Source organism: Marmota marmota, unplaced genomic scaffold (assembly GCF_001458135.2).
Source record: "Marmota marmota marmota unplaced genomic scaffold, marMar, whole genome shotgun sequence".
In the NCBI taxonomy this organism is placed as follows: domain Eukaryota; kingdom Metazoa; phylum Chordata; class Mammalia; order Rodentia; family Sciuridae; genus Marmota; species Marmota marmota.
In genome coordinates, this window is record NW_026000168.1 from 8,431,512 (window position 1) to 8,452,459 (window position 20,948).

The window sequence follows — 20,948 nt, forward strand, 5'->3', positions numbered from 1 at the left end:
AGTCCCTCCAAATATAATACCCTCGGTCATTCTGGAAAAGGAACATAAAACAAACATTAAAAAAAAAAAAAACACAACCCTATGCTTGAGTTTGTGCTTTTGATAACATACCTTATAGCCAATCTAGCTGCATGATCACCATTTAACACTTATGGGTGATTTTTTTTTTTTTTTTTTTTTTTTTACGAATTGAATAGATCCTCTTGATGTCTCTCAGTCTCTGAAATGGCAGATGGAAAGGGTCTAAGAGATGAGCAAAATCGTCTCTCCTTGTGATTGCACCTGGGCCCATTCGGTCCTTACTGTTAACCTCTTCTTGTGAACCCTCTGTCTTTTCCCTGGGTCGATGGGGAGCCCAGGGCAGAGATGGAGTGCAGAGTCAGGACATGGTACAGTGATCTAGATAATGGCAAATACTTTACTGGCACTATTGAATCAGAAATCAAGGAGAGTGACCCGAAATTGGACAGGAATGACTATATCAAAACAAGGAGAGAGACAGTAGACAGAGCCAAGAATGTATGGATAGGAAAGAATCGGTAAGTATTTAGGATGCGCCCAAGTGGGAGAGAAGGCTTTCAAGGTCAGCCATGGGTTAAGGCTGTCAGAACTTAAAGGGTTTTTTTTCCTGTAGATGCTTCTTAGTTTTACATCAGTTCAGAGTATAATAACAACCCAAGCTTTTGATGCTACTTTGCACGCACTAATTAATGATTAATTAACATGAGTCTTGGAAGTGAAAGTAAAAATTGTGATCACAGAAAGAAGGCACCAAAAAAATTTGTTTTTTTAAAATATATATGTTTGTTTGTATTTTGTTTTTTTATACCAGGGATTGAACTCAGGGGCACTCGACCACTGAGCCCCATCCCCAGACCTATTCTGTATTTTATTTAGAGACAGGGTCTCACTGAGTTGCTGAGTGCCTCCCTTTGGCCGAGGCAGCTGAGGCTGGCTTTGAACTCACGATCCTCCTGCCTCAGCCTCCCGAGCCACCGGGATGACAGGCGTGTGCCACCACACCTGGCTGCAAGTATTTTTTTTTTAACTATCTTTACATATTTTATTTTTTCCCACCCTGTGATTCTGAAAAAAGGTGACTTTCCTGGTGACTCAGACTTTATCAATCTTTTATTTTCATGAGCACCTTTAAAGAAGTCTTTTTCGAGAAGCGAAGTTGGGTGCATAGAGAATAGAATCCTAGGCAGATGGTGTGGCTCTGTGAGACCGAGTCTTCTCTCGCAGTAACTGGGAGAAGGGCCACAATCTCATGGACCTGCTTCGAATGAAAGAATTCACTGTGCACCTCATGGTGCACTTGAGTGCGTTTTAAAAGAGCCTCTGAGACTCAGCTCTTCTGTTTGTTTGCAGGGGTGATGGGGGAATACGAGCCCAAAATCGAAGTGCAGTTCCCAGAGACCGTCCCGACTGCCAAAGGAGCCACCGTCAAGCTAGAATGCTTTGCTTTAGGAAAGTAAGTTCTACTTATAGTCCCTCCCTTCTGCTGGGGCAGGTGTAGAGTTATCCTTATGCTGTTCACGGGGATGGCTTCCGCAGGTGACTGAAAAGCCAGTCAAACCCTTCTGTGCAATTCTGCACGTGCCTCTTGGATTGTGTCCATACCCAGACAGACACAGGTAATGGCCAGAAGCTTAAGTTAAACGGCCCCCGTTGATGTGGTTGCAAAGAGGAGGAGAACGGGCAATTCTGAAAAAGTGTTTTGTTCTATTATTCTGACCTGTAGTGTGCATGCTATCCACCCCAGAACGACAGGAAAAAGTGGCCTTGAGGTACAAGAAAGCCAACAATTTGGGAAAATATGGACATATATGTTTTGGCCCCAGTTTGAATTCCTTTTAAAATTGAACTCAGGGGCACTCAGCCACTGAGCCCCATCCCCAGCCCTATTTTTGTGTTTTATTTAGAGACAGGGTCTCACTGAGCTGCTTAGGGCCTCACTTTTACTGAGGCTGGCTTTGAACTCACCATCCTCCTGCCTCAGCCTCCCGAGCCACCGAGGGATTGATGACAGGTGTGCACCATCATGCCGGGCTGCTTATAATCTTTTTAAAAAATCATTTAAAAAGTGATTTTTGTGTTCTACGTTAACTGTAGAAAATATTCCTTATTTTTTTTTTCATTGTATATTCAGTTCTAATGGTTTCCCCTGTGTTTCCAAATCACGGCAATATCAACGACAAAGCAGTATCTTTATTTTGGTGTAGTACAATACGATGATAATTTTTTTTCCATGTCCCGAAGACTTGCCGTATGAAATGAATTATGACACGCCTGCAGGATGATACACCACACAGACACTTAAAGTCAAGTTGAAAAACATGTAAGACATAGAAAACGCCCGTGATTTATGGCTAAGGGAGTTAAACCAGGTTGCTCACCAAGTACACCGTGGTTGTGTTTTTAAAATTTGTCTTTATTTTCAAGTGCATGTGTGAAGTTAGTTGGAGAAGAGTTCAGAGCAGGTAACCGGATCATCGGGGTTGTGTGTGTGGGGAGATGGGTAAAGGAGACCCCTTGAAATGCCTTCAGTTCCCTTGAGCACTTCAAAAGGGGGCTAGGAATTAAAGTCTATTCATGGTGCTTGAATGGCTCCTAGAATAAAAACAAAAGGCACAAATTGGGCTCCTCTCTTGCGCAGGGAGATGTTTGGGTCTGCCCAAGGAGCTGCTGAAATAAGTAGAGTTATTATTTTTTTTATTGGTTGTTCAAAACATTACAAAGGCACAGGATGAAGTGTGCATCTCATTGAACAGGAGGCCATCCATAATACACTTTCGATAGAGCCTTTCCTCAATTGGAGCTCCGTGTCTCTCTAATGAATTTAAAATTCTTCTAAAACAAATATAGTGGAGTGGATGGCTTTAATTTTTTTAAATACCATCTCAGGTTTCCCAGAGAAGATTAGCAAGTCTTTTCGTCTAATTACTTCTCGGTGAGTGTTTTTGTGACAAAAATAAATAAGTAAATAATTATATCCCCTGCTAGGAAGCCGCAGTCTTCAAAGCTGTGGTTAACTTGCTGAAGCCATCGATTTGCAGGCTCAATGATACCCTCCTTGCAGTTTAGGCTGTCTCCTAAATAGTTATGGCCGGGGCATGATGGATGTCTTGAGAGCACATAAAGACCTCACAGACCCGCTGCTGACTTTATCTCACTATTTTAATTAAAGTTCCTCCAAGCCACCTTCCAAATGGAATACATCAAATTGGTAAGGTTCTCCATATAGAAATGAGTCAACAGTTGGGCTATATCTCCCAGATTTTCATGAGTTCAGTTATTTCTACTATTATTTCCATGTTTCTCAAGGCAGAGTAATTTCCTTGTTGGGCATGAAATATATGAAAATATATATATTAGCCAGGCACTATAGCGCATGCCTGTAATCCCAGAGGCTCAGGAGGCTGAGGCAGGAGGATTGCGAGTTCAAAGCCAGCCTCAGCAAAAAGCAAGGCGCTAAGCAACTCAGTGAGACCCTGTCTCTAAGTAAAATACTCAATAGGGCTGGGGAGGTGGCCCAGTGTTTGATTGCCCCTGAGTTTAATCCCCAGTACCCAAAAAAGAAGAACGTATTGCCTCTGTTGTCCCCAACTAAGAAGAGACAAACATCTCAGATAATAAGCGTCTCATTATCTCTCACTTGATGGGTCCAGAATTGAGGCTGGGCATGGCCAGGTGACTCTCGCTCCGTGTGGCACCCCTGAGGTCCCAGTGGCTGACAGATCAGGTGGTGTTGACAGCTTGGGAGAGTCGCACCCCTACTTCTGGTGTCTCGGTGAGGATGTTGGAAAGCTGAGCTCACAGAGATCGTCGGCGGCTCTGCATGGTGGTCTCAAAGTCCCAGGTGCCTCACGGACAGGGTTCTAAGACCCCAAAACTACAGGCTGCAGTTTCTTAATGCCCAAGCCTAGAAATTGGCCCGGCATCCCTTCTTCTTTATTTAACTATCAAAGTATCTGTTCAAGGGTTGGGAGCAGAGACCTCATCTCAGCAGAAGGAATGTGCAGGTATTTGCAACCATCTTCATTCCATTTCCAATCACCTGAATATTTCTATTTTAATATCTATGACTCTGAAAAAAATATGTTAGGAAAAAAATATAAGAAACATTTAAAAATTTCTTTTTTTATTTTAGTGGTACAAGTGCATGGGAGATAGATTCCCTACTGAAGTTTAAGAAATCTTATCTGAGTTTAAGAAAACACAAAGAATACCAGAGATGGATATGATATTTTTTTAATTGGTTTTATTTTTGTGACTACATGATAGTGGAATGCATTACGATTCTTAGTACACATATAGAGCATGATTTTTCATATCTTTGTATATAAAGCATGTTCATGCCAATTCATGTCTTTATGTATGTACTTTGAGGGTTTTTTTTTGCATTATATTTCTATCACACATATATACCACAGATTTTTATATCTCTGTTTGTATATGAAGTAGGTTGACATCCAATTCTTGTTTTCATACATGTGCTTTGGATAATAATGTCCATCACATTCCACCGTCCTTGATAATCCGCTGCCCCCTCCCTTTCCCTCTGCCCTATCTAGAGTTCGTCTATTCCTCCCATGCTCCCCCCTACTCCACTAAGAGTCAGCCTCCTGATATCAGAGAAAACACTCAGCATTTGGTTTTTTGGGATTGGCTAACTTCACTTAGCATTATCTTCTCTAACTCCATCTATTTACCTGCAAATGCCATGATTTTATTCTTTTTTATTGCTGAGTTATATTCCATTGTGTGTATATATACCACATTTTCTTTAATCCATTCATCCACTGAAGGGCATCTAGGTTGGCTCCACAGTTTAGCTACTGTGAATTGTGCTGCTATAAACACTGATGTGGCTGTGTCCCTGTTGTGTCCTGGTTTTAATGATGTTAATGGTAACATAAAATAAATGAAGTTCGGCGAACACTCCGGTGAGCTTGCATGTTTATAAACCAAGAAGGCAAGGGCTGTGGGGACGGATTCTAACCTGATTCGCTTCTTTGCATTCTTGCCATCAGCCCGGTGCCAACAATCGTCTGGCGAAGAGCCGACGGGAGGCCCATCGCCAGGAAAGCCAGAAGACACGAGTCCAATGGAATTCTCGAAATTCCCAATTTTCAGCAGGAGGATGCCGGCGTCTACGAATGCGTGGCCGAGAACTCCAGGGGCAAAAATGTAGCCAGGGGGCAGCTGACTTTCTATGGTGAGTTGGCGGTTCCAGTCTGGCATTCGAGATCCCTGTAGAACGTCTTGGTATTAAAAAAAAAAAAAAATCACGTCAGATCATATATTAAAAGCACTTTTCAGTTAAGCTGGTCTTGTAGGCACCGTGCAGAACAAGCCTGTGCACACCTCTCCGCCGGCTCCATGATCAGCCTTCCCTGGATAATTCTGGGTGTGGATAGTGAGGATGGGGTGGGGGGTGGGCGCAGGATGTTGTGGGAGCAGAAAGGAAGAAATTAGGCTGCTGTGTTTGGGGCTGGAGGTGAGTGTGAACACACTTTCAGAGGAACCTGTTTCTCGTCTTCCCATCAAAGCTGTAAACTCAACACAGGAAACAATCTGTTATTCCTGCTCCTGAATTTAAAAAAAAAAAAAAAGAGAGAGAGAGTTCTATGCTTCATCCCAAGGCTTGTGTGACTCCTCAGTCTTTGGTCATTATTGGTCGCTATTTAGGGTGGTACCGTGAACATTTCAGAACGCACGCGGTCCCCATTGAGTCCTCCTCAGAGTGGAGCGTGACACATCTCTGTCACCCCCCAAGGACTCTGTAGGAACAGCTGCTTGTGTTCCGATCAAAGCCCCGGCCTTGATCCAAACATCAGATCCGTGTACAAAGCGTCCAGCCTGGTGGCCGTCACTGAGTCCACCTTGGACACCCTGTTAGGGTGTCCATCTGAAATTCAGTAAAGGATTTCGCTGGACGGGCATTTTGAAAGAAAAAAAAAAAAGAATTGAGTTCTGTCCAGTTGGGCCACGTCTCCCTCCCCTCTCTGTGGGGCCTGGGAAATGAACATCACAGATGGACCATGGTTTAAGAAGGGTCTCAGTCAACATTGTGGCCTGTCACAATGATGAGAGCGGTGGTGGCTGGCCACAGCTTGGGACCTTTTTGATCCATGACCTTCCGCGATCTGGACTCTGATCGCCCGGACACAGGGTGTTCAGGGTTCTAGAAAGTTCTTCACCGGACGGGCCAAATGACAGTCGTTTGAATGAACCTGCGCTTCTCTTTAATCGTTCGTGTCCCCGTGCGTACCAAAGGACGGACGTGATAAGTGTCCTCTGCACTTTCTTAACTGAGGGTAGATGATATGGTTTTTGGTTGAAGAGTGAAAGATACCACAGTCAACTCACTGGAAAAACATCAGACTGAAGAAACTATGAACCATAGGAATGAACGTATTCCTTAATTCCGTGAGATGCGATGGCTGTGTCTTTTTAACTGTTTGGGTTTCTTTTTTTTTTTTCTCACGGTATCATAATTATTTCTTCTGTGTCAGGGAGTTTATTTAGGTCATTGGGGACTTTAAAACCTGAGTTTATTTAAAAGGTAATCGGGGAACCTTGTCTCCTCCTCCTTCACGGAATAGACTTCTCCGCTTACGGGTGCTGGTTCCTAAATGTCATCTAAGCTGCTCCAACTGATCCAACAAAGTCATCGTCACCTCCATAATTCCCCTTTTAAGGGGAAAGCCCGCTTTTTCTGTTGGTTACAAAGAGGTGACACTTTCTGTGACCCAGGGCTTGGCACACACACAACTTTTCCTAGGGGTTCGAGATTTTTCCTGCTCTGGAAATGACAGCCACCTGCAGTGACCGTGATGGAGAGGCTGCTTTGTCACTAGGTCCTGAGCAACGCTGTGTCTTTTCAGGGATCCTGTCCTAGAGATGAAAATCAGGTGCTCACGGCGCCTGCCTTTTAAATAAAGTCATCTGCTAAGTGCTTGGCTGTCATTCCCCGCCCCTCCACTCTCTTTCTGTCTGTCTCTTTATTTTTTAATCTGGACCTACCCAGCGCTCTATTTCCAACACCCAGCTGCCCATATCTCCAAGTTAAATGAATTATCATAATCAAAACCACACTGTCGATTCCCCCCAAAAGGGGAGCAGGTAGCCCCCGTCACTTATCCACGAACCGCCTGTCTCCGTTGACAAGACAGATTCTTAGGTGAAGGTGTCTGCTAGTTCCTGGAGGAGATCACCATGAACTTGGGCTTGGAAACCTCCGTTTCTTGATCGATTTTAGGTTTTCACGTTCCACTTCTCAGCTCCGCATGTTGGTAGCCACACGGGGGCCCGATGACTCTCCTGGTCTGGCTGCATGGGACCTTTTCCCTTCTTCTCCCAGTCAAACTATTCACCTTTCTCCAAAGACATCCTGAGTGCCGCAGCAGGATTCTGGCCCTCCCTGGTCAGCACCAGGGACGCCCCTGTTTCTGGCTGCTGTGTTCCCATGGGGCCTGTGTCCGTGGGTCAGCCTGTGCCACTTGGGTCGGGCACACGAGGACAACTGAGCCGAGTTCAGCCACAGAACGTCTTCACCCCACCCCCTCGTCCCAGTGCATTTGGTCCTGACCTGTACGTGGCCCTGCACAGCCTAGTTCCAATCTGCTCTTTCAGCCATTTTTTTCCATTTGAAAAACTTCCTAAAAATAGATCTGTTTTTCAGAACAAGACTGTGACGGATCTTTGTTCCTAAAGGTAGAAATTGACTGAAAGGACTTTAGTACGTCATTCATTGACTCGACAAATCCCTTCCCGTTGCCCACCCTGGGGCGGGCAGTGTTGGGTACCAGGGCTGCAAGACAAATCTGTGCCCTCCAGGACCTGATATGTCACAAAAAGTTTCACTAAAAGACAAGGTGCTCTTGAGCAAATGAATGAGCTAGAAATTTTCATTTTGCAGTCAGAGTTAGGAAGAATCTGTTTGTTATGATAGAAAGTAACTAGGAGCAAGAGAAAGGCTTCATAAGATAAAGTAGTTACTTGGCTTCCAAGAAGTTGTACCTTCAAGCAGAAAGTAAAGGCATGCAAAGGCCCTGAGGCAGAAAAGTATCTGACCCGTTTGAGATGCATCAAGGATACCAGGGTGACTAAATCATGATGGGTGAGGGCCCAAGGTTTGAAACAGAGGCAGGTGACAGAGAGTACCTTCCAAGCCTGGTGCAGGTGGGTTTTACCCAGAGTACCCTGGGAAGCCACTGGAGGTTCATGCTTTGAAAACCCCACTCTGTTTGCTTTGGGGAGAATAGATTACTGAGGACCAACCCTAGAAACAGGTCATTCAGGAAGCCATTACTATTACCTGGGTGAGAGATATGGGTGGCAAGGTCTCAAGGGAAGAAAAAACTTAGACAGACGGGAGAGGTATTTGGGAGTTAGTCCATAGGAGTTTCTCATGCCATTCCTATAGTTTATAGACGAAGAAACTGACTCCCCAAAGAGATTGTGTGATTCAAGTTTACATGGTGAGAAGCAGAACTAGGCTCCCAAGGCTACTCTGCAGCCTCTGAGACTTCCTGTTGCATCAGGAGAATTTGGAAGTCTTATAAGAATACAGAATACTGAGCATTGTGCAAGAGATTTTGATTTGGTAGGTCTGGGCGAGGATGTAAAAATATGCATTTTGATTCATTCCCCAGGTAATGCCCATGCTGCTGGTCTGGGGACCCCGTGGTGAGCGCCATCACCCTGTGCTAGGCAATCCCAATGCTATAGTGAGGCTCAGGTTCGATTCCATTCAGGAGCCAGGCACGGTGGTGCACGCCTGTCATCCTAGCAGCTCCGGAGGCTGAGGCAGGAGGATCTCAAGTTCAAGGCCAGCCTCAGCAAAAGGGAGGCTGCTAAGCGACTCAGGGAGACCCTGTCTCTAAATAAAATACAAAAAAAAAAAGGTTGGGGAGGTGGCTCAGGGGTCGAGTGCCCCTGAGTTCAATCCCCAGTACAAAGAAAAAAGAAAAAACTTCCACGCAGAAGGTAATTCTATTCTTGCTGTCCCTTGGACATTGCAGCCAGTCTACTCAGACAAAGGAGAAGGGGGGTGCTAGAGCAATTAGCTTTGAAGCAAGGAGAGGAACGTCTAAAATGGGACTTAATTCAGTGGATAATTGCTCATCTTTCCACCTTACTGTGTCTATATTCCCGTTTGAACCAAGTGACTGATAGAATTATAGTCATCATTGAAAAGAAAGAACCCGACTGAAAGAACCCGGTATTTAGAGCCTTTTGTACACCTTCTCCTACACCTGAGTGCCACCGTGGGGGTGAAGCCAGCTCATCACTCGGAAATAGGGAGCACGGCATCTTAGTAGTAAACCAGCCTTGACTTCACAGGAGTGGGAAGGAACCCTCTGATTTTCAAAAATAAAGAAAATAAGGCCCAGAGACATTGAAGTAACCCCGTCACCCAATGACTGGGAATCGGAGCCAAGACGAGAAGCGGCTTTCTCCTCTTAGCACGTGCATTGCTTTTCTGACCCCAAGAACGTTGTCGGAAGGGAGGTCAGGGAAAAATCCGTCCGTCACCCGTATCCTCTCTCTTCGAGTTTCCACGGCCAGAATGCATTCCCAGATGAAGATGTGCAGACGAACAATGGAGAGGGATCGGTTTGCTTTCTGTTTTCTAATCTGGCCACCTAAATGTTGAGTTCAAATGGTTTCCTTCTTTTTCTTCATCTTCTCTCAGTTACACGCAAGCTATACTTCTAGACCTTAGATAAGCAAAACCGGCCCAGTGTGGTGGTACACACCTGTCATCCCAGCAGCTTGGGAGGCTGAGGCAGGAGGATCCTGAGTTCAAAGCCAGCCTCCGCAATTTAGCAAGGCCCTAAGCAAGTCCGTGAGACCTTGTCTCTAAATAAAATACAAAAGAAGGACTGGGGATGTGGCTCGGGGGTTAAACACCCCTGGGTTCAGTACCTGGTACCAGAAAAAAAAAAAGAAATATAAAGAAATCAATCCGTATTAGCCTAGAGTCCTAGCTTGGTTAATCTGGGTAGAACTGGGCTGAGTAAATCAGGCTTAAGGCTTCTTTTTAAAAATGAATATATTGCTGATTTTTTTTTTATTTTATGATTCCTTCATGAGGTTCTGAACTGCTCATAGCACCTCTGGGAAGAAAAGAGAATCTGTCTTTTCTAGAAATTGGTTAACAATCAATGAGTTTAACCACAACGTAAGGAAATGACGCACCGGATCGCATGAAATTGTTCTGCAGCTTGTGCCCGGTGGTCTGTAGGTGTTCGGAGGATTGCAGGTGGCAAGACAGGAACGATTTCTGGAGAGGTGCTCCGGCAGAGTAAAAATCTTGTTAGGGAGGGAAGGGGAGCAGAGTACTCCTGAAAAAACAACATGGTACCCACGGAGGTTTGGAGGCAGGAGCTAGCTTATTGGAAAGGAGGAGAGAGAGGAGTCTTATTCAACGGGAGCTACAGGTTCCCTGGGCTTAGGTGGAGAAAAAGTAAGAAAAGGAGATGAGACCAGACAGTAGAGGAGTTTGAGTTTTAGCCTAAAGCTATGGAATAACGGTCATGTTCTCTTAATTGATACGACATCTCCAGCTTGTGAAGCCCATTCACAAACCTTATCCAGGGCCTCACACAGAGACCGCCTCCATAGTGTATTTGTTTTAGTTATGAATGGGCACCTATAACAAAAATACGCCCCCTTCTAGTGCATGTTCACATAGCTGGTTTCTGCATTTTGTCATTGGTATCTGCAGCACGTCCCAGCCCTCTCCCTCTCTCCACTGCCACAATTGTTACTTACTTAGGGACAAAGAAACCACAAACTAGCATATGTGCATGAAACAATAAAAACTATACAAAACCCAGGAGAGCTATGAATCCGGTTAGCTGATGAGGCCGTCAAAAGACTAAGGACCTCACAGGTTAAAGTCAGGGGTCACTTCAGACATGATCAAGTTCAAGTATCCCTGGGTTCACGGGTTAAAACTTAGACTTTCAACCTCCAGGCTCCAAATCCACAGCTCTCCTTACAGCAAGCTATCCGAGCAGCGTGGCCCATTTCAAAATATGTGTAGGTGTCATCGTGAATTCACTTTTTAAAATTATTTTTTAAATTATATGTGATAGTAGAATGCATTACAATTCTTATTACTCATAGAGAGCACAATTTTTTTCATATCTCTGGTTGTTTATAAAGTATATTCACACCAATTCATGTCTTCATACTTGTACTTTGGATAATAATGATCATCACATTCCATCATCATTTCTAAACCCAAGTCCCCTCCCTTCCCCTCCCATCCTCTGCCCTATCTAGAGTTCGTCTATTCCTCCCATGCTCCCCCTCCCTACCCCACTATGAATCAGCCTCCTTATATCAGAGAAAACATTCGGCATTTGGTTTGGGGGATTGGCTAACTTCACTTAGCATTATCTTCTCCAGCTCCATCCATTTACCTGTTGGTGGGACTGCAAATTGGTGCAGCCAATCTGGAAAGCAGTATGGGAATTTCTTGGAAAATTGGGAATGAACCACCATTTGACCCAGCACTATCCCTCTCCTTGGTCTATACCCAAAGGACTTAAAATCAGCACACTACAGGGACACAGCCACATCAGTGTTTATAGCAGCAAAATTCACAATAGCTAAACTGTGGAACCAACCTAGATGCCCTTCAGTAGATGAATGGATAAAAAAAAATGTGGCATTTATACATTTTGGGAAAAAAAAAAACAACATGAGAAATGTCCCATTTGTAAAACCAAGCAAGGCTATGCTAGTTCAAAAGGGTAACTTCCAAGAACCCTCAGGGCTTTGTGGAGCTGAGTTAGGATACTCTTGGGAGGGTGACCATTGATGTTGTGTGGGGAATGGATGAGATCCTGAAGTCAGAAGAGTGGAGATTTTCATGGCTGAACAGAGACCCAAGTTGGATCCAAACTCAGAATGCAGCACATACAGTTCTTATAAAGCTGGCTCTTGCTTCCAGTGATTTCTACACATTGGAAGTCGGGGGGTTTCAAGAAATCTATTTTTTATAGACTGGAAGGCTCTGTAATCACAGTGGGAATTGATTCCATCCCCTGCCAACATTAGTAACGTTGGGTTTGAGGTCCATTGAGAGTATCTCCATGTTTCCAAGAATGCCAGGCTAGAGATAAAGATTTTCGAAGCACCTGTATACATATAGGTGGTAAACTAAGTGAAGTCATTATCTTCAGACTCACGAAGCCCCCTACCAGTATGACTCTTAAGCAATGTTAGCAAGATCTCCACCGAATCCCAGAAAGGACTCATCTTCTCCAAGATTGTGAAAAGCAATCAGAAAGAATTGCAAAAGGTCTACAGGTCATCTTTTTAGTAGGAATTAAGGGGTTTGGCTGCCAATGTCTTTCCTTTAAGGTTCTAAAGTCTCCAAAGCTGAAGGGCCTTGGCTAGCATTTCTTTCTGTTAAAAATTTCCCATTTGGGAAAATTGGAGAGCCGCATACCTTGGAGAACTGTTTGGCCCATGGAGTTCCAATGATATCTGCTTGCCATGAAAATGATTATTGGAAAAGAGGCTTGTCTGAATCCCGCGGCTGGAATAGGCCAACATTGATCTAGGTCATTCTGACAGTTATTGAACAAAAAGATTGAAATGAAGGGATTGTTCGTCGGTCTAAGAGACTAGCCATGTGACAAGGTCAGATCCCAGCCCAACTATTGAACCCACGGTTTGAATTTGTAGCATGAAACGAGGCTACATGTCTCAGAGAAGATGACGGCGCTCAGTATTCTTAACATGTCCTTTAGCTGATCTGACCTTGAGAGAACCCAGAAAGCCAAAATAGATGTTTCTATTTTAATGTGTGAATTTAATTCCGTTTAATATGTGGGATCAGTATTGAAAGCACGTGAAAGGGTATTACAGAATGAAAAAGAGGAATGGTTCTTCATGGACCAGCGATGCTTTATTCAGCACCAGAGGGGCTCATCATCCAGGGGCAAAATGGCGGCAGGGCACTACATACTTTTGACAGAGCCAGATGATGGGAGGAGTTTAGGGCAGGGCAGGAAGACTGGTAGGTAACCGCATCCTTCAACTATCTCGGTATAGTATCAAAGAAAGCACTTAGAAATATAGTAGTACTGAACTTTAGTACCCAATAGTTGTAAAGTCATTTAGCATTTGTTTAGTATTTATTCCTAAATACTAAATGGTATAATAGTATTTAGAATAATACTATTTAGAAATAATAGTACTGAACCAACCTGCCTGGGTTTTTCTCTGAGCTGGTATTTTGACATGGAGTTGAAAAATGTAGTTGGATTTTGGTATCTGATATCCAGATGCATCATCCAAAAAAAAAAAAAAAGAAAATTGAGGTTGGCCGGGCATGGTGGTACGTGCCTATAATCCCAGCAGCTCAGGAGGCTGAGGCAGGAGGATCGCGAGTTCAAAGCCAGCCTCCGCAAAAGCAAGGCACTAAGCAACTCAGTGAGACCCTGTCTCTAAATAAAATACAAAATAGGGTTGCGGGTATGGCTCAGTGGTCAAGTGTCCCTGAGTTCAGACCCTGGTAACTCCATTCCCCCACCCTCAAAAAAGATGGGGGTGGGAGTGGGTATAACAAATGATATTTTCTATAATGGACTAAACAGGAATGTTTGTTATCCACAGACTTTGGTGACTCAAAGAGATTTATGAGCTATTTCTATTAAGCGTCAAACTTTATTCTAGTACAAAAATCTCACCCACTTAGCTATGATTCATCCAATCTGAGTAGGAAGGAAAACCGTTAACTAGGTGGGATTTTGCCCTGAAGATCTTCAGTTGGCATGTGAACATAAAATCCACTTCATTCTCTTTTTTTAACCTAATAGGCTATTCTGTTCCTCATCTCCACGGGCTCACGTGCAGATATTCACTTTAAGAAGCAGATGTTTGCAGTACGTCAGATTCAGCTTTTGTGAATTCCTTTTACTTTAAAAACCCAGAGGTGGTTCACAAACACCAAATTAGCTGTTCATTTCACCTTGGCCCCCCGCAAGAACAACAGCCCGTGTGCATTCAGGTACCAGGATCCCCAGGTCCCCAAAGGAAGAAACAGAAGGAGCCCCGCAGAAGCGTCAAACGTATCAGAACTTTGCAGAATTCTCCCCAGGACCTTCCTTCCCTGCCCCCACCTGCTTTATAAGATGCAAGGTTTTTTTTTCTTTTCTTCCTGCCTTCTCTATGTTTGAAAGAAAGCAACTCCTCGTAAGCCCAAGTGTTGCAGAGAAACCCATTGAAATCTCTGTCTCTGCGTGTGGTTTTGATGTTTCCTCTTTTGAACTTCAACTTGACATTGCTTCATAACTTATATTTGCCCTTCCGGTTTTTTTTTTTTTTCCTCCCCTCCTCTGCCCCCACCCCTCCACTGTCTTTTCAAAAGTTTGGCTTCGTGGTTAATATTGCACACAGATTTCTGGGACTTTTCTTGTTTGCTCTGTTTTCCTGGACTCGACAGGGGGGTCAATATTCAGCCGCTGAACTTGAATCAGGCACACAGCTGCCGTGAGTCCTATCGGGGTTGCACATCAGGGTCCTCCCGGGGGAGATGTGCAAAGGTGTTCTTTTGAGCTTCCTCTGCATTAGAAGCAGGAAGATGGAGAGCCGCGGCTCACGGGCGGCTCTTTCAAGGATGTAGGTCATAACCCTTCATTCAAGCTAATGCTTGTTGATGTTCTTTTTTTTTTGAAGTTGACCCTTTTGGCCTTCTGTATTATGCAGCCATGCATCAGGCCCATCCGTAGAGGATGGGTAAACCTGTTTTGTTCTTTGGAAAAATAAAAATATGAAATTGCTCATAGATGGGAAAAAGAAGAAAGCCTCAGGTATGCAAGGACCTGGAGACCTCTACTGGATAAGTGACTCACAGAGCGCTTCTCCACTTTTGTTTATTATGAAGAAAGCAAGACGCACAGTTTGGCCTCAACCCGAGCGATTTCCTTTGGAGTTCGATTCTGGATGCTTCGAAGCCTCACCGGATGAAGGTGGCTGGGGTCAAGTCCGTGAAAGGACACGTTAAGAAGATTGAGCAGCGTCTTCTAATATAGCACGGATACGGGCTCCGATCAGGTGGACCTCAGTAGCCCTGCCCTACAGAAACATCCTCTCGACAGACAACATCCAGGAGAGCTGGGGTGTCTTCCATGTGACTCTGGACAAAAGGTCCCCTTCCTGATTCATGTAACGTTAGAGTTAACAGCCTCAATGGTGCTCCAAGCAAGATTTGATATTTAGGAAGACTTTTTATGGAACATGTCTTTATGTCCCCTGAGACCAAGGAAAATTTAAAAAAAAAAATTTAATTTCAGTGGAAGCTTGAAAACTGTGGTACCGTTTGGCTGGTGGAGGTGGTGCGCAGCTGTGGGCAGTGAGAGAATTTCGTGCTGCTTTGAATTCCTGCGTGAGACTGTGGGCAGCTCTTGATTGCATAAGAAGGTTTTGTTGTTGTTGTTTTTTTTGGTACCAAAGATTGAACTCAGGGGCACTCGACCCCTGAGCCACCTTCCCAGCCCTATTTTGTATTTTATTTAGAGACAGGGTCTCACTGAGTTGCAAAAGCCTCACTTTTGCTGAGGCTGGCTTTGAACTCACAATCCTCCTGCCTCAGCCTCCAGAGCCACTGGGATTACAGGCGTGAGCCACCACACCCAGGTGCATAAAAAGGTTCCATAAAGATCAAGACTCACTCAGAGAGCAGGGCTTCTCAGGGGCTGGACTGCTGCGGTCCTGGAATCTGACATCAATGCGGAATCCATCAGTAATAAACAATGATGACCTTGTTGAGGGAGAAAGGAGTCCCAGAGTTTGTCTGCACAACACGTGGGAGTGAAGTCTGCTAGTTGGGGACAGGCCAAGTGACGCTAAGAAAGGACACCCCCAAAATACAGTGGCTTAGATAAATTCAAGTTGCTCTTGTGTTTCTCTATCCAAAAATAAACAAGTAGGTCTAGGGCTGCTTTTCCTCAAGGTCATTCAAGGTGAAAGGGGTCCTTCTGTCGCCCATAGCCTCTCTATGTTCCTGGATTGTTCAGTTATGAGTGTTTTCCAATCTGGGTGAAGGGACAAGAAGAATGCAGGGCAGGTATCTTTAAATGAATAACCGGGAAGTTGTTCTCTCCAATCACATACTTGTGCCATCAGCCTGAGCCCGGGTACATGGTTACCTCTTGCCGCAGAGCGATGTGGAAGAGCAGTGTGAGCCGAGAATTCAGCAGCTCAGCCAGACATGGTGGGAGGGTGGGAAAGGGTTTCTCCTTCTAATTATAACAACAGATGTGTAAGGGTGAGGGGCAGTTCCTTCTGCCCCTTCTGCCCATGAGTGATTCTAAAAGTTCAAAAATATTATTAATTTTTTTAATCAAAAAAAAATTAATTTCAGTGGAAGCTTGAAAAATCACAAACAAAATATTCGGAGTAGGGTACAGATACGGCCACCCCCACACTCACACCCCAGTTCCACCCAGCTCTGTTGTTTGCATAACCTCTGGGAAAGGAATCTTATTAAAAGACTTAGGTTCCCCTTTGGTGGCATAGGATGAAAACAGGTTGAGCACTCGCCCTGTTTACGCCTGTTCCTTGCTTTCTGATCTGCCACAGCTCAACCTAATTGGATTCAGAAGATAAATGACATCCACGTGGCCATGGAGGAGAAAGTGTTTTGGGAATGTAAAGCGAACGGGAGACCCAAGCCCACGTACAGGTGGCTAAAGAATGGTGAACCACTGTTAACTCGGGTAAGCAAACTCGGAGGGCCGGCCGCTGTCGTGTCTCGGGATTGACAGTGCTGTTTAAGGTGGCCTCGTTGCTATGGAAACGAGGAGTTGTTTCCAAAATCGTCCGCAACGAAAGGCCAACTCATAGTGGAAAAGGGGGAAAGGGAATGCCCTTGACCAAGAGAAATCCTACATAAACCCCCGGGTCTCCAAAGCCACGTTGAGTTCAGCATCCATCCTAAAGCACTGGGTTTTTTTATTTCCCAGATGGACATTTGTGGTTCTGCCATGGGTAAGGTCCCAACAGAAGGTCTGGGACATGTCCTTTTGCTCCGGTGCAGACCAAGGTGGGGTATCAATCTGATTCTGGAAATTTCCATCTAAATGGAATAAGATTGTGGCAGAGAATGCTGAATGAAGGAAGAGGAACAATTGTGTCCAATTGAATTTTCCTTATTGTGTTTTCCACCCCTAAACTTCAAATGTTAACTGGGATTTGACATTTTCCTCAGGCACCAAACTGAGAGCCTGTTTCTCATGGTCAGGTCTCATCCCCACAGCCCCATAGGACCCCTAGGAAAGATTACTGCTCTGGGCACCAGGAAGAGAAAGGGGACTGTTTGTCCTCACCAACCTGGGTCACATGGACCTCCTCCTCTGTTCCCTGGAAGGGCTCCTCTTGGTCCAGGAATCTCTCAGTGATAAAGGCCAAACTCAAACAAATTGCTGGATCGTAGGTCCCCAGGTAACAGTCGTGACGGTCCCTCTGTTTAATGCAGGGGGACTTGATTTGATGCCTCGATTTGAGCACAGACTGGACAGGAGGTAATACGTACAGAGATGGATTTGCAAGTTGCAACACCTTCAGGGTGACAAACATCTTTTGTGCCAAGCATCATCTTTGTCCCCCACAGCTAGACTCGCAGAAGATGGTCCCAACCTTCCATCATACCACCAAATGCAATCAAGTACAGGAACGTTAAATTGTTAAAATGCATTTTGGGGGTAAATCTGAACTGATGTTAAACATTTTCCTGGGCTTCCTCCAAGAAGGTTATAATCCTGGGAACCTTCAAAGGGTTGCCTGCTGGTCATTTGAGTGTCCTCAACCCTCAACGGTCAACTCCCACCCCCCCAACTTTCCCCAGTTAGCCCAAAGCCTTGGAGTAAAAAAACCCATTTACATTTCGAATTCATCTATTTGGAGGGGGATATTAATCTGAATGGTTTCACTATTAAATCAATGAGAACTCAAGAGAATCCCACAATTTAAATTCCATTTACCCACTGATGCCCTGGATGTTCTATTTAGCATCTGACCTGCCACGAGTTTAGTTGACAGATGAATAGATCATGTTATGTAAATTGCTTATACGATGGCTATTCTCTTTCCATTAAGTCCCCTTGATAGAACATGTAGCAAAATTGCCTTAAGGTCTCAGTTGCAGAAGGTCATTGTTTTTGCATTTTCTCTTTTTTTTTTTTTCCCACAGGACAGAATTCAAATCGAGCAAGGAACGCTCAACATAACCGTCGTGAATCTCTCGGATGCCGGGATGTATCAGTGTGTGGCAGAGAATAAACATGGAGTTATCTTTTCCAGTGCGGAGCTTAGCGTAATAGGTGAGTACTTTATATGGGGAAAGAAATGAAAAAATATATATTTTTTTATTGAACCTAGGGGTGCTTTACCACTGAGCCACATCCTCAGCCTTTTTATTTGTTTTATTTCGAGAAAGGGTCTCACTAAGTTGCTTAGGGCCTCAGTAAACTGCTGAGGCTGGCTTTGCACTTGCGATCCTCCTGCCTCAGCCTCCCGAGTCATTGGGATTACGGGCGTGCGCCACTGCGCCTGGCTCAACATAGAATTTTGAGATGCCATGAACATTCAGACCATAGCACTAAGCGAAGATGACTATTCCTGATTGAAGCAATGCTTGACACGAAAACAATCAATACATGACACAGGTCAAAAAAAAATTAGTGAAAGTCGTAAGTCTTGCAGGGATTTAGGATGGAGAGTCTAACGGGCTGTAGGGGCCATCTAAGTTTGCACAGTTTAGATCTGGACAGACAGAATAGAGAAGCAGGACTGTTCCAGATTAGAGTGACACAGAGCAAAGTCTCAGAGTTACAAACTACTCAGGGTTGTTTTCTACATGTCCTGAATATTTTTTCCAAAATTTTTGATTCAAATGCACAAAGTAGGTACAGGCAGAGTTTCAACCTGAGAAATAAAGATGGAAAAATTATTCATGGCCACATTCAGAGATTCTTAAATGACAGACTTAGAAGTCCCCTCTTAAATCCCTTTCTCTTTTCGGAAAGCTCACACTCATATATTTCAAGTGAGTTGAAAGATGGCTAAGTGTTTATTTGGTAAATCTCTGAAGTCCCTCTTAAGGTGCATGAGGGAGATGTTTGACTATTTGTAAGTACCCAGGAATTAATATTGGTAAACATCGGTAAGCTATAATAGTATTCCACGAGACGGGATACTGATAATTTGGCTCTTTGGGGTCAGACAAGTGACTTGTTATTACGTGTATTCAAATCTCGATGAGGTTCAAAATGGTAAGAAACAAAATGGGAAAATAAACGCTTCTCTATAGGGAAGGAAAAAGTGTGTGGGTACCAGGTATGGGTCAAATATTAGCATCCCCTGTGCGGTAGAGGAGGTTCCCCTTAATGCTTGATAATAGCTCTGCAGTCATGAATAAAGAGTTAATTTTGAGGAAGCACATAGTTAATAGGTTTTTTTTCCTTGATCATGTTTTATACATTCTCTCTGGTTATTTAATGCATATGTAACATATCTATATTTAATGGATTAAAACTGCTAAATAATTAAGCTAGGCGCTGGGTGACGTACTCACTCGGGGGACAAATGCTATAGAGAGACTTTTATCTTGAAGTCAGTCTACGTAGAACTGATTACAACTCCATCAAATTGAAGTGGCCTTGTTTGGGACGGACCTATTACCAATTCATAATTTATCATTTCCCAAGGTAACTGTTCCCAGATCTTCTTTCCTGTATGAACCTGTACTGTGGATGAGGTTCGCTTGGGGGACCTACTCTGGTGGTCATCCTGGGGTGCCGTGTAGGTAGGGATACCCCTCATGCCATCCCTGTCTTCACTCCTGAGGGTATAATGGAATTGGAGTGAAGACAATCTTGCAATCCAGGAAAACTTGAATCTTCTATGGACAACTTAAAATGTAGTGATAATTGTGGCAGTCCAGTACTTTGTGGCTAAAAAAGAAAACTTTGCTGTTCTTTCTACGCCTGGGTACTATTTGTGTCCCCTGAGATGACCGTGCAGGTGACTGCGATTGCTGATCCAATTGCCAATTTGAAGTCCTCTGTCATACTGGTCCTATGGTGCTCAGGGTGCATGGATAACGATGATGGAGAAGATATCTAAGGTCTCAAAGCAGTCTGAGGCAGGGCTTCGAGGACCTGTAACTGACTGAAGGAGTGTTCTCCAGGAAACATCTAGAAGAGAAGGCAGAATAGGGAAGAGGAGGAGCTGAGAAGTGGGTCTCAGATACAGTCTAGTCTGGGCCTCGTCACCAAGAGAGGTTTTTAAAACATGAACTGCATCTCAGAGCAAAGTGAAGAGGCTGGCCTTATTTAAATATCTTCATCGGCGGGTCCTCGGGCTGCCTCTTTGGTGGTGGAGGTGGAGGAGGTAGGAGGAGGGAGAGAGGGTGAGACCAAGCCTTCCGAAGTCAGGTTCCCAGAGAAGGAGGCAGTTGGGTTGGCAAATGTCCACCATTTACAGCCCCGGGGGAGAGTAGAGAGGATCTGTATGAAAGTATTGGTGACTTCTCTACAGAGAAGTGATTGTGACCGCCAAGATCTTGGGTACTTTTTCCAACTTACCTGGGTCACAAAAGGTACCATAACAACTGGGCAATTTTCATTTCACAATGGGATGAGCTATCTCTAAGAGCCAGAGGGCATCTGCTGGATTTTTGAATATGACCTGACTTGACTATATATGGTGCAGAAGTAACTGTGTCTTGAGAAAATTCTTTTTTCTTTTTTATTTAATTGACACATGTGTAGAAACATAAAAATTGTACACATCAGTGGGTTACTGTGTGACCTTTCAAGGTTTGCATACTTTGTAGTCTATAGTGTTTAAATCAGGTTAAATGTATCTACATCTGGAAACATTTAGCATTTCTTCATGGCAAAACCTTTAAT

General features: G+C 44.2%; 1 protein-coding gene across 5 annotated transcripts in view; it reads left to right on the forward strand.

Annotated features, from left to right (window-relative positions):
• The window catches only part of LOC107150034 (contactin-4), an 874,282-nt gene that overhangs the window by 717,151 nt on the left and 136,183 nt on the right, over positions 1-20,948 (forward strand). For all 5 annotated transcript variants that reach the window (XM_048787029.1, XM_048787028.1, XM_048787027.1 and 2 more), the window contains 4 exons: positions 1,372-1,474; positions 5,037-5,221; positions 16,618-16,754; positions 18,227-18,356. In XM_048787029.1, coding sequence (XP_048642986.1) covers positions 1,372-1,474; positions 5,037-5,221; positions 16,618-16,754; positions 18,227-18,356 — 555 coding nt within the window. The remainder of the gene's footprint in view (positions 1-1,371; positions 1,475-5,036; positions 5,222-16,617; positions 16,755-18,226; positions 18,357-20,948) is intronic.